A 13,213-nucleotide genomic window follows, 5' to 3' on the forward strand; every position below is an offset into this window, starting at 1 on the left:
TATGGTATACATTAAGTTACAACATCCTTCCCTACCTTACTTCTACATCTAGGACCTAATGCCAACCATCTTGTCCATGATCTTATCAGGTATGGTATACATTAAGTTACATTATCCTTCCCTACCTTACTTCTACATCTAGGACCTAATGCCAACCATCTTGTCCATGATCTTATCAGGTATGGTATACATTAAGTTACAACATCCTTCCCTACCTTACTTCTACATCTAGGACCTAATGCCAACCATCTTGTCCATCATCTTATCAGGTATGGTATACATTAAGTTACAACATCCTTCCCTACCTTACTTCTACATCTAGGACCTAATGCCAACCATCTTGTCCATGATCTTATCAGGTAAGGTATACATTAAGTTACAACATCCTTCCCTACCTTACTTCTACATCTAGGACCTAATGCCAACCATCTTGTCCATGATCTTATCAGGTAAGGTATACATTAAGTTACAACATCCTTTCCTACCTTACTTCTACATCTAGGACCTAATGCCAACCAACTTGTCCATGATCTTATCAGGTAAGGTATACATTAAGTTACAACATCCTTTCCTACCTTACTTCTACATCTAGGACCTAATGCCAACCATCTTGTCCATGATCTTATCAGGTATGGTATACATTAAGTTACAACATCCTTCCCTACCTTACTTCTACATCTAGGACCTAATGCCAACCATCTTGTCCATGATCTTATCAGGTATGGTATACATTAAGTTACATTATCCTTCCCTACCTTACTTCTACATCTAGGACCTAATGCCAACCATCTTGTCCATGATCTTATCAGGTATGGTATACATTAAGTTACAACATCCTTCCCTACCTTACTTCTACATCTAGGACCTAATGCCAACCATCTTGTCCATGATCTTATCAGGTATGGTATACATTAAGTTACATTATCCTTCCCTACCTTACTTCTACATCTAGGACCTAATGCCAACCATCTTGTCCATGATCTTATCAGGTATGGTATACATTAAGTTACAACATCCTTCCCTACCTTACTTCTACATCTAGGACCTAATGCCAACCATCTTGTCCATGATCTTATCAGGTATGGTATACATTAAGTTACATTATCCTTCCCTACCTTACTTCTACATCTAGGACCTAATGCCAACCATCTTGTCCATGATCTTATCAGGTATGGTATACATTAAGTTACAACATCCTTCCCTACCTTACTTCTACATCTAGGACCTAATGCCAACCATCTTGTCCATCATCTTATCAGGTATGGTATACATTAAGTTACAACATCCTTCCCTACCTTACTTCTACATCTAGGACCTAATGCCAACCATCTTGTCCATGATCTTATCAGGTAAGGTATACATTAAGTTACAACATCCTTCCCTACCTTACTTCTACATCTAGGACCTAATGCCAACCATCTTGTCCATGATCTTATCAGGTAAGGTATACATTAAGTTACAACATCCTTTCCTACCTTACTTCTACATCTAGGACCTAATGCCAACCATCTTGTCCATGATCTTATCAGGTAAGGTATACATTAAGTTACAACATCCTTTCCTACCTTACTTCTACATCTAGGACCTAATGCCAACCATCTTGTCCATGATCTTATCAGGTAAGGTATACATTAAGTTACAACATCCTTCCCTACCTTACTTCTACATCTAGGACCTAATGCCAACCATCTTGTCCATGATCTTATCAGGTAAGGTATACATTAAGTTACAACATCCTTCCCTACCTTACTTCTACATCTAGGACCTAATGCCAACCATCTTGTCCATGATCTTATTAGGTAAGGTATACATTAAGTTACAACATCCTTCCCTACCTTACTTCTACATCTAGGACCTAATGCCAACCATCTTGTCCATGATCTTATCAGGTAAGGTATACATTAAGTTACAACATCCTTCCCTACCTTACTTCTACATCTAGGACCTAATGCCAACCATCTTGTTCATGATCTTATCGTATACATTAAGTTACAACATCCTTCCCTACCTTACTTCTACATCTAGGACCTAATGCCAACCATCTTGTTCATGATCTTATCAGGTAAGGTAAACATAAAGTTACAACATCCTTCCCTACCTTACTTCTACATCTAGGACCTAATGCCAACCATCTTGTCCATGATCTTATTAGGTAAGGTATACATTAAGTTACAGAAATACGGCCATGACATCCTTCCCTACCTTACTTCTACATCTAGGACCTAATGCCAACCATCTTGTCCATGATCTTATTAGGTAAGGTATACATTAAGTTACAGAAATACGGCCATGACATCCTTCCCTACCTTACTTCTACATCTAGGACCTAATGCCAACCATCTTGTCCATCATCTTATCAGGTATGGTATACATTAAGTTACAACATCCTTCCCTACCTTACTTCTACATCTAGGACCTAATGCCAACCATCTTGTCCATGATCTTATCAGGTAAGGTATACATTAAGTTACAACATCCTTCCCTACCTTACTTCTACATCTAGGACCTAATGCCAACCATCTTGTCCATGATCTTATTAGGTAAGGTATACATTAAGTTACAGAAATACGGCTATGACATCCTTCCCTACCTTACTTCTACATCTAGGACCTAATGCCAACCATCTTGTCCATGATCTTATCAGGTAAGGTATACATTAAGTTACAACATCCTTCCCTACCTTACTTCTACATCTAGGACCTAATGCCAACCATCTTGTCCATGATCTTATCAGGTAAGGTATACATTAAGTTACAACATCCTTCCCTACCTTACTTCTACATCTAGGACCTAATGCCAACCATCTTGTCCATGATCTTATTAGGTAAGGTATACATTAAGTTACAGAAATACGGCCATGACATCCTTCCCTACCTTACTTCTACATCTAGGACCTAATGCCAACCATCTTGTCCATGATCTTATCAGGTATGGTATACATTAAGTTACAACATCCTTCCCTACCTTACTTCTACATCTAGGACCTAATGCCAACCATCTTGTCCATGATCTTATCAGGTAAGGTATACATTAAGTTACAACATCCTTCCCTACCTTACTTCTACATCTAGGACCTAATGCCAACCATCTTGTCCATGATCTTATTAGGTAAGGTATACATTAAGTTACAGAAATACGGCCATGACATCCTTCCCTACCTTACTTCTACATCTAGGACCTAATGCCAACCATCTTGTCCATGATCTTATTAGGTATGGTATACATTAAGTTACAACATCCTTCCCTACCTTACTTCTACATCTAGGACCTAATGCCAACCATCTTGTCCATGATCTTATCAGGTAAGGTATACATTAAGTTACAACATCCTTCCCTACCTTACTTCTACATCTAGGACCTAATGCCAACCATCTTGTCCATGATCTTATTAGGTAAGGTATACATTAAGTTACAGAAATACGGCCATGACATCCTTCCCTACCTTACTTCTACATCTAGGACCTAATGCCAACCATCTTGTCCATGATCTTATTAGGTAAGGTATACATTAAGTTACAGAAATACGGCCATGACATCCTTCCCTACCTTACTTCTACATCTAGGACCTAATGCCAACCATCTTGTCCATGATCTTATCAGGTAAGGTATACATTAAGTTACAACATCCTTCCCTACCTTACTTCTACATCTAGGACCTAATGCCAACCATCTTGTCCATCATCTTATCAGGTATGGTATACATTAAGTTACAACATCCTTTCCTACCTTACTTCTACATCTAGGACCTAATGCCAACCATCTTGTCCATGATCTTATTAGGTAAGGTATACATTAAGTTACAGAAATACGGCCATGACATCCTTCCCTACCTTACTTCTACATCTAGGACCTAATGCCAACCATCTTGTCCATCATCTTATCAGGTATGGTATACATTAAGTTACAACATCCTTTCCTACCTTACTTCTACATCTAGGACCTAATGCCAACCATCTTGTCCATGATCTTATCAGGTAAGGTATACATTAAGTTACAACATCCTTCCCTACCTTACTTCTACATCTAGGACCTAATGCCAACCATCTTGTCCATGATCTTATCAGGTAAGGTATACATCAAGTTACAACATCCTTCCCTACCTTACTTCTACATCTAGGACCTAATGCCAACCATCTTGTCCATGATCTTATTAGGTAAGGTATACATTAAGTTACAGAAATACGGCCATGACATCCTTCCCTACCTTACTTCTACATCTAGGACCTAATGCCAACCATCTTGTCCATGATCTTATTAGGTAAGGTATACATTAAGTTACAGAAATACGGCCATGACATCCTTCCCTACCTTGCTTCTACATCTAGGACCTAATGCCATCCATCTTGTCCATGATCTTATCAGGTAAGGTATACATTAAGTTACAACATCCTTCCCTACCTTACTTCTAAATCTAGGACCTAATGCCAACCATCTTGTCCATCATCTTATCAGGTATGGTATACATTAAGTTACAACATCCTTCCCTACCTTACTTCTACATCTAGGACCTAATGCCAACCATCTTGTCCATGATCTTATCAGGTAAGGTATACATTAAGTTACATTATCCTTCCCTACCTTACTTCTACATCTAGGACCTAATGCCAACCATCTTGTCCATCATCTTATCAGGTATGGTATACATTAAGTTACAACATCCTTCCCTACCTTACTTCTACATCTAGGACCTAATGCCAACCATCTTGTCCATGATCTTATCAGGTAAGGTATACATTAAGTTACAACATCCTTCCCTACCTTACTTCTACATCTAGGACCTAATGCCAACCATCTTGTCCATGATCTTATCAGGTAAGGTATACATTAAGTTACAACATCCTTCCCTACCTTACTTCTACATCTAGGACCTAATGCCAACCATCTTGTCCATGATCTTATCAGGTAAGGTATACATTAAGTTACAACATCCTTCCCTACCTTACTTCTACATCTAGGACCTAATGCCAACCATCTTGTCCATGATCTTATCAGGTATGGTATACATTAAGTTACAACATCCTTCCCTACCTTACTTCTACATCTAGGACCTAATGCCAACCATCTTGTCCATGATCTTATCAGGTATGGTATACATTAAGTTACAACATCCTTCCCTACCTTACTTCTACATCTAGGACCTAATGCCAACCATCTTGTTCATGATCTTATCAGGTATGGTATACATTAAGTTACAACATCCTTCCCTACCTTACTTCTACATCTAGGACCTAATGCCAACCATCTTGTTCATGATCTTATCAGGTATGGTATACATTAAGTTACAACATCCTTCCCTACCTTACTTCTACATCTAGGACCTAATGCCAACCATCTTGTCCATGATCTTATCAGGTATGGTATACATTAAGTTGCAACATCCTTCCCTACCTTACTTCTACATCTAGGACCTAATGCCAACCATCTTGTCCATGATCTTATTAGGTAAGGTATACATTAAGTTACAACATCCTTCCCTACCTTACTTCTACATCTAGGACCTAATGCCAACCATCTTGTCCATGATCTTATCAGGTAAGGTACAACATCCTTCCCTACCTTACTTCTACATCTAGGACCTAATGCCAACCATCTTGTCCTTGATCTTATCAGGTAAGGTGTACATTAAGTTACAACATCCTTCCCTACCTTCCTTCTACATCTAGGACCTAATGCCAACCATCTTGTCCATGATCTTATTAGGTTAGGTATACATTAAGTTACAGAAATACGGCCATGACATCCTTCCCTACCTTACTTCTACATCTAGGACCTAATGCCAACCATCTTGTCCATGATCTTATCAGGTAAGGTATACATTAAGTTACAACATCCTTCCCTACCTTACTTCTACATCTAGGACCTAATGCCAACCATCTTGTCCATGATCTTATCAGGTAAGGTATACCTTAAGTTACAGAAATACGGCTATGACATCCTTCCCTACCTTACTTCTACATCTAGGACCTAATGCCAACCATCTTGTCCATGATCTTATCAGGTAAGGTATACATTAAGTTACAACATCCTTTCCTACCTTACTTCTACATCTAGGACCTCATGCCAACCATCTTGTCCATGATCTTATCAGGTAAGGTATACATTAAGTTACAGAGGTTTCCAGTTAACAGAGGTTCTACTTTTTTTTTTTAGAAATCTTCAATTAGTATGTGAAGCATTTCATCATGTTGACACTATTATTAAAAAAATAATAGAACATTTAGTTATTTCATGTCAAACTTATAAAATATTATATCTATTAAAAAGATAATTGAAATTTATTTCTATGACATCAAATAAATCAAAAATGCATTTTTATACCTCTGCTATAAAAAAAGAGGGGGTATGCTGTTTTGACCTGTCTGTCCTTCCATCCTATGATTATTTTTTCGCCACATTTTTCACAGTAACTTTACATCATAAGGATTTCTGAAATTTGGTTTCAAGGTTTATATTAGCTAGCTATACCATGTGATGAGTTTGAAAGATTCATCACTCAACGACTTCCTGTTTACCTTATACTTTGAGCTGGACAAGGGTGTCATTAATTATTAGTTGCTCAGCATTTCACTTGTTTATTTCAGTCCTGTTATAGACGATAAAAGTAGAGAAGTTCAGTTATCATTGGCCAATAATGTAGGGATTTTAGCCTGTGTAGTTTGCAGGAAGGCTGTCCTTAGGTAACTATTTTTTATGATACATTTAAGATTGTATTTGCTGTTAGCAATTTAAGATGTTTTTGTTTTCAATTTAATGATCAGAGAAAAAAAAAAGAAATATTCAGCATATGAAAGGAGGGTATAGTTATGAAGGCAGTGAAACAAAATAAGGTACTGTAAACTGACTTTATTTTGAGAGGGATTTATTTTTCTGATTTTGTTTAGCAGAATACAATAGTTGCTTGCATGTCAAACTTTGACCTTCTTTTGCATAAGTACATCAAGTAAATCTTGAAAAAAATTGAAACAAAGACTTCTTCAAAAGGGCTGTACAGGAATAAAGCATAAGCAAAAATAAGTTGAATTACAAGTATCATGACAATGCTTTTACCAGTCAGGGGCGTTACTTAAACAAGTTATTTTTTTTAATTACTTATATAGTAAAGTATTTTTTTATTTCAAAAATGATAAAATTACTTAATAGAGTTATTTTAATTTTCAATAGAAACGTAGATTAAATGCAGTTTAAACAATATTTTATACCATAAAATAAAGAATTCATCAGATTTGAGAGGAGTATAGAGATAAAGGGTTACTTTGAAAATAATGACAAAAATATTACTTGAATAAGTTATTTTAAACATTTTTGAAAAAAATAGCAATAACACTTATCTAAGGCACATATTTAATTGATTTAGGTTACAAATTATAAATAACTTCAGGTCTTAATTACTTCACAAGTATCTATCTATTTATATCAGTCTACCTTCAAGATTTTAGAGGAAAATGATAATTTAATAGTCCCAAAAGACCAATCTTTGACCCAAAAGCGTCGTTATGAAAGATAATTGGTTGGAAAGTTAATTAGTGTTTCTGAAGAATTAGTTTTTATATATTAAGGGAAAAATAACCAGATAACTGTGAAAATTATTTAAAGCTAGTAAAATCTGTATTCTTAGACACCTATAAAAATAATATTCAGAAAAATAACTTATTTAAGTTATATTTAAATTAGCCTCGTTTTCAACATTACTTGTATAGGTAATTTTAATTGTTACTTGTTTAAGTAATGCCCCTGACTGTTTACAAAGAAAGATTCACTTACAAAGTTTCTAGGCATGAATTCTTGTAAAAAATTATTAGTTGTTATAAATGATTTCTGTTTCAGGTACAAATCTGATGAGCTAAAAAATCCTTTTTATGAGTCATTTGAAATACAGTGTTTGTCTTGTGACAACTTGAAAGGTACTTAAAAATTGCAGAAATAGTCAAAATTTTAAAGTTAAAAGTTATTGAAAGCTTATTCACCATGAAGTCTTGAAATTTAATACACATGTAAATTTTTGTTGTGAAGTTTTAAAATGTTTTCCAAATTTGGGTATTTGACCTACTTCTCACCATTCACTGAACATTGAAATGTGATTGATGATGGGGTGTTGTAGCATATGGACTTTTCTGGATTTCACATTGTTTTTATATGAAATGTACTGGTCTGTAACATAGAATATTTGCAAGATTATGATTTAAATGTCATCAGTTAGAAAAGGAAAATGAAAGGTTATAAACGAACATGATAAAGAAGACATTTCTGAAAGAAAAAAAAGAATTGAAAACTTAATGTTTTTGGGATAGCTACAGTACATACCTTGATTTTGTGGTATTTTTAACCTGTTTCACATAAGAATATAGTTAAATGTAATGAATTGATAATTATGTATATTCAATATGAAGATTAAAAATATCTTGCTATTGATTTTCAGATGAGCAGTCAAACAATGCCTCTAAGAGCAGACCAAACCTTGTGGATCCAAATATGTTTGTACCTTATCTGACATTGCTGTCATCAGATGATACAACAATCAAGAAAAGTGAGAGATTTAACATCCTATTATTCAATTTAGGCACAATTTTAAAGCTGTAGGTCTAAATAAGATTAACTGGTAAAATTACTGCCTTAAAACAATACAAATCTTCAAATCATTTTTTAAGCTTTATAATTTGAAATTAATATTCTTAGGTGATTTTTTATCCAGTTTGTGAAAAATGGTATTACAAATGAATACATTTCAGATTTTGTAGACACATAGCCCCTGTTTTCAAATGCCTAAAATATTTATTTTTATAGGTATTATAGGGAGTTTGAAGAGAATGTTTGGACATATAGGAGTGAGAGCCAAAAGTTCTACAATAGTCAGTATGTTAGATACAGCACTAAATGTTTTGGTTGATCCTGATTATAATATCAGAGTTAGTTTTAGGTAAGTTCTACAATAGTCAGTATGTTAGATACAGCACTAAATGTTTTGGTTGATCCTGATTATAATATCAGAGTTAGTTTTAGGTAAGTTCTACAATAGTCAGTATGTTAGATACAGCACTAAATGTTTTGGTTGATCCTGATTATAATATCAGAGTTAGTTTTAGGTAAGTTCTACAATAGTCAGTATGTTAGATACAGCTCTAGATGTTTTGGTTGATCCTGATTATAATATCAGAGTTAGTTTTAGGTAAGTTCTACAATAGTCAGTATGTTAGATACAGCTCTAGATGTTTTGGTTGATCCTGATTATAATATCAGAGTTAGTTTTAGGTAAGTTCTACATTAGTCAGTATGTTAGATACAGCTCTAGATGTTTTGGTTGATCCTGATTATAATATCAGAGTTAGTTTTAGGTAAGTTCTACAATAGTCAGTATGTTAGATACAGCTCTAGATGTTTTGGTTGATCCTGATTATAATATCAGAGTTAGTTTTAGGTAAGTTCTACATTAGTCAGTATGTTAGATACAGTTCTAGATGTTTTGGTTGATCCTGATTATAATATCAGAGTTAGTTTTAGGTTAGTTCATTAATCATCTACTCACTCTAGCTATTGAGGATTATACATACCAGAAGATGCGGTATGAGTGCCAAGGTGACAACTCGCCATCCAAGTCACAATTTGTAAAAAAACCAACATTAAAGGTCAAGGTCTTCAACACAGAGCCTTGGCTCACACCTAATAGTAAGCTATAAAGGGCCCAATGATCATCATATTTGTATTATGTTAATGATTGATTTAATTTCAAAATTTTATGAAATATTTCCATTGTATGTAGACCTTATCAATATGTGGTTCATTGCTAACTCTGATAATGTCTGAAAGAATCTGTTTGTTTTTATTTTCAGTAAAGTTGTGCCATACTTAGTTGGTGAAAACTGTAATGAAACAAACCAAAGAATAGTGACCAAACTGAAGGAAGCTTACTATGCAGCATGTATGGAACAGAATATCAGGCTTCAGGAAACTATTGTTCTAACACTTGCTCAGTTTGGAAGGTAAGCATTTAAGTTTATAATAGCATTTTGTGAAATACAGATTTGAAAAGATATTTACAGACAATATCATACACATTTAGCATAAGAAATAAATATATTGATTGAACAAATTAGTTTCCCTACATCTGTATGCGCAAAGCAAAAGTTTGTGTCACAAAAAGTTCTACTGAATGTATACTGAGGAATGAAAGAATTTATACTGGGTGTAGTTATGCATCTTTTGATTATTTTTTATCTGTTTGAATTTAGTTTTTTTCCATTTGAATTTTTCTTCTCCATCAGAATAACTTTTCTGTGTTTCTCATAGCAGAACATCATTCTCATGGATTCTTCAATCTTTTATGTAAGTTGGAAGTTTGTGGGAGTAAATGATACCATTGATTTTGAAACCTTGAAATCTACAAATATATATAATTGTTTTTATGGTTCCCTTTACTAAACATATTTTCAAATAATTTTATTAAAGATAGATGTTTAGATAAATTATAATTTACAGATCTTGTACATGTAATTAAAGTTGTAAATTTCAGAATAGCAGAAAATGAGCAGTTATTGGTAGTCATACTGAATTTGCTGGAGAGTATGATATCCCCTATACCACTGATTGCCGCTGTGGCTTTTGAACAGGTGTGTAATGATGCTTTAACCAAGTTTTCTATAAATCGGTCAAGGTTCTTAATGATCTCTATAAAACATTGCCAGTCAATATTACTGGCAGGACCAATAAACTTCAACATCTCGGTGTAACTGATGAACAAATTATGACGCAGAATTTATCTTTCTTATCTATGATATCCCACTTTAAATAGATATTGTAGAAGCAGGATACTATTTATTCTTGCTAGGTTTTACATAGTAAATAAAAGCATATTTTTGTACATTGGGATACAATAGGAATGTATAATATTCAGAATAAAATATCGAATATTGGAATATAAAATAAAAAGTTGAATATATTTATTTTGAAACGTATTTGATATATCTTATAGTACAATTGAAAACGCATGGGAATATGGTTTGAACTTTCATATTTGATATTGATTGAATTATGATAAATATGGATTTTTAAAACCAGACATTTTAGTAATCTAATTGAAATCAAATATGTAGTACAACTGCTCATTTAAATAAAGGTGAAGATATTTATCAAAGTACAATTTAGATTAAATGTTGAGCATAATTTGAAACCATAATTGAAGTTTAATTGAAACCACATATTGATATTGCAGTATGACATTAACTAGGTATATATTTCAGTTGAAGTATGTTGCCCAGTACAAGAAAATGAAGACACAAGATCTTTTCATGAGATCCAGGCTACCTATCTGTAAAGTAAGGTTAAAGTTCACTGTTTATTTGACCTTGTAGTTTTAATGTTATAATGTATTGCTACAATACTTTTAGAATAGCTATTAAACTAACTGGTGGTGTTTAACGACCTGCACTTTTTGTGCCAGTTTTATTCATACGTTCTTGCATAGGCATTTGGTTAATGAACAAGTAAATGCAAGTTTAATAATGATTGAAAATAATATGTGAATAATTTACTGTAGACACAACTTTGTTCTTGGAATATATACAAGAAACAAAAACTGTTTTATAGGAATCTTTCATCATTCAATTTCTTTCAATTTTGTATGTTTTTCATGCTACCAGCCTTCATTAGTAAACATGATTAGAGAGGAAAGAAATATTGCAGAGTATTCATTTATCATTTAGCATGAAACTAATTATTTCAATTGAAATTTTACCTCTAACCATGGTTTACAGTTCTTGGCTGAAGCCATGCATCAGAAAATGTTATCCTGTAATGATGCTGATGCCGCTACAGATATCCTAAAAGATGTAACCAAGGTTCTAGACTTCCCTGATGATAAAAGATTTTTACAGGTAAAGTGATATTATATACAGTCCGCCAAAAGTTAAGCACCACCGAAATATAACTGGCAATATTTTTATAACTATTGCGAAAAAATATTAATTCTTGGTGTTATGAATTACCTTCAACATACCCTATGAAAATCCATTACGACCAAAAAGATTGAACTCCGATAAAGCAGTCAAACAACCTCTTATCAAAGCTCATCTGCACGTTTACAAATACACTGTTTCCCAGGTGGTCGTGTTAGTGTTCGTACATTGGTCAGTAGACTTCTCAGAGGCAACGGAAGAGCATGTCTTGGTGTATAGAGACCTGTACTTACAGGTAGGCACTCTATCGTCAGGTTTTAATGAGATAATGACTATCTATGCTTGAACATAAGAAGCTCAGAAAACATTCATTGTTCACTTTCTTTTACTGCCAGTAGACGCCATAATACGAATTTTGCGGGAAAACAAAACGGCCTACGATCAAAAACAATGTTTGCACAAGGACTGCATTCAGTGTTGGTGGTGTTCCAGTACGGGGTTGTTTCTTATACCCTTATAAGCTGGGTACGCATATTCTCCAGGGTAACATAAACGGACAGACATACAGAGATTTGGTGCCTTAAAACATTGTAGTCCCTCATATAAATAATCCCCCACTTTTGTCTACATTGCCAAGACCCTTGTACATGGACGACAACGCAAGAACACACAGGGCAAGGATTTTAACCGAGTCCAGAGAGTAACAAGCCATTTACACTATTTTTTAGCCTTCCATGTCCCCATACATAAACCCTATCAAACATGTCTGAGATGCCATTGGCGGAAATATCAATCACAGGATCAACCTTCATAATATTTTGTCGATTTAAAAATGGTATTTGTTGTTTAATGCAACAGATTTTCCTAAACTAAAGCTTGAAGGCTTGCACCGAGAATGATACGTCGTGTTATGAAACTGTACCGGAAGTGAGGTTGTTACACATGCTATTGACTCAAATATTGACATTAAATTTGCCTAACATACCGAAGCTTATGTGTAGAAAATTTTAATAATATTGGGTGATCAATTGTTGTAAAAAAATAAAATCACAGTGAAACTTAAATTCTGTTTCTGAATTGTGTAATTTACACTATTTCTATGAACAGAAAACCTACATGTATAGAACCTTCCTAAGTTACTAAAATTACATTTCTGGTTTGTTTATGGTATACATTAGCACAATTGCTATGTGATTGTTTTCTTTTTTTCGTGGAATAATTGTTTTTTTAAATTTGAAAAAAAATCTATGCAATAAAATTAGATGGTGCTTAACTTTTGGCGGACTGTATAGTTCTAGTACAGGTCATTCTTTATTATCATGTTGTTT

General features: G+C 34.1%; 1 protein-coding gene across 1 annotated transcript in view; it reads left to right on the forward strand.

Annotated features, from left to right (window-relative positions):
* The window catches only part of LOC134714612 (serine/threonine-protein kinase ATR-like), a 77,997-nt gene that overhangs the window by 24,698 nt on the left and 40,086 nt on the right, over positions 1-13,213 (forward strand). The window contains exons 19-26 of the mRNA XM_063575998.1: positions 6,582-6,677; positions 7,825-7,901; positions 8,417-8,524; positions 8,782-8,914; positions 9,825-9,974; positions 10,505-10,601; positions 11,232-11,306; positions 11,745-11,864. Coding sequence (XP_063432068.1) covers positions 6,582-6,677; positions 7,825-7,901; positions 8,417-8,524; positions 8,782-8,914; positions 9,825-9,974; positions 10,505-10,601; positions 11,232-11,306; positions 11,745-11,864 — 856 coding nt within the window. The remainder of the gene's footprint in view (positions 1-6,581; positions 6,678-7,824; positions 7,902-8,416; positions 8,525-8,781; positions 8,915-9,824; positions 9,975-10,504; positions 10,602-11,231; positions 11,307-11,744; positions 11,865-13,213) is intronic.

The sequence above is a fragment of the Mytilus trossulus genome, chromosome 4, assembly GCF_036588685.1.
Source record: "Mytilus trossulus isolate FHL-02 chromosome 4, PNRI_Mtr1.1.1.hap1, whole genome shotgun sequence".
Lineage (NCBI taxonomy): Eukaryota > Metazoa > Mollusca > Bivalvia > Mytilida > Mytilidae > Mytilus > Mytilus trossulus.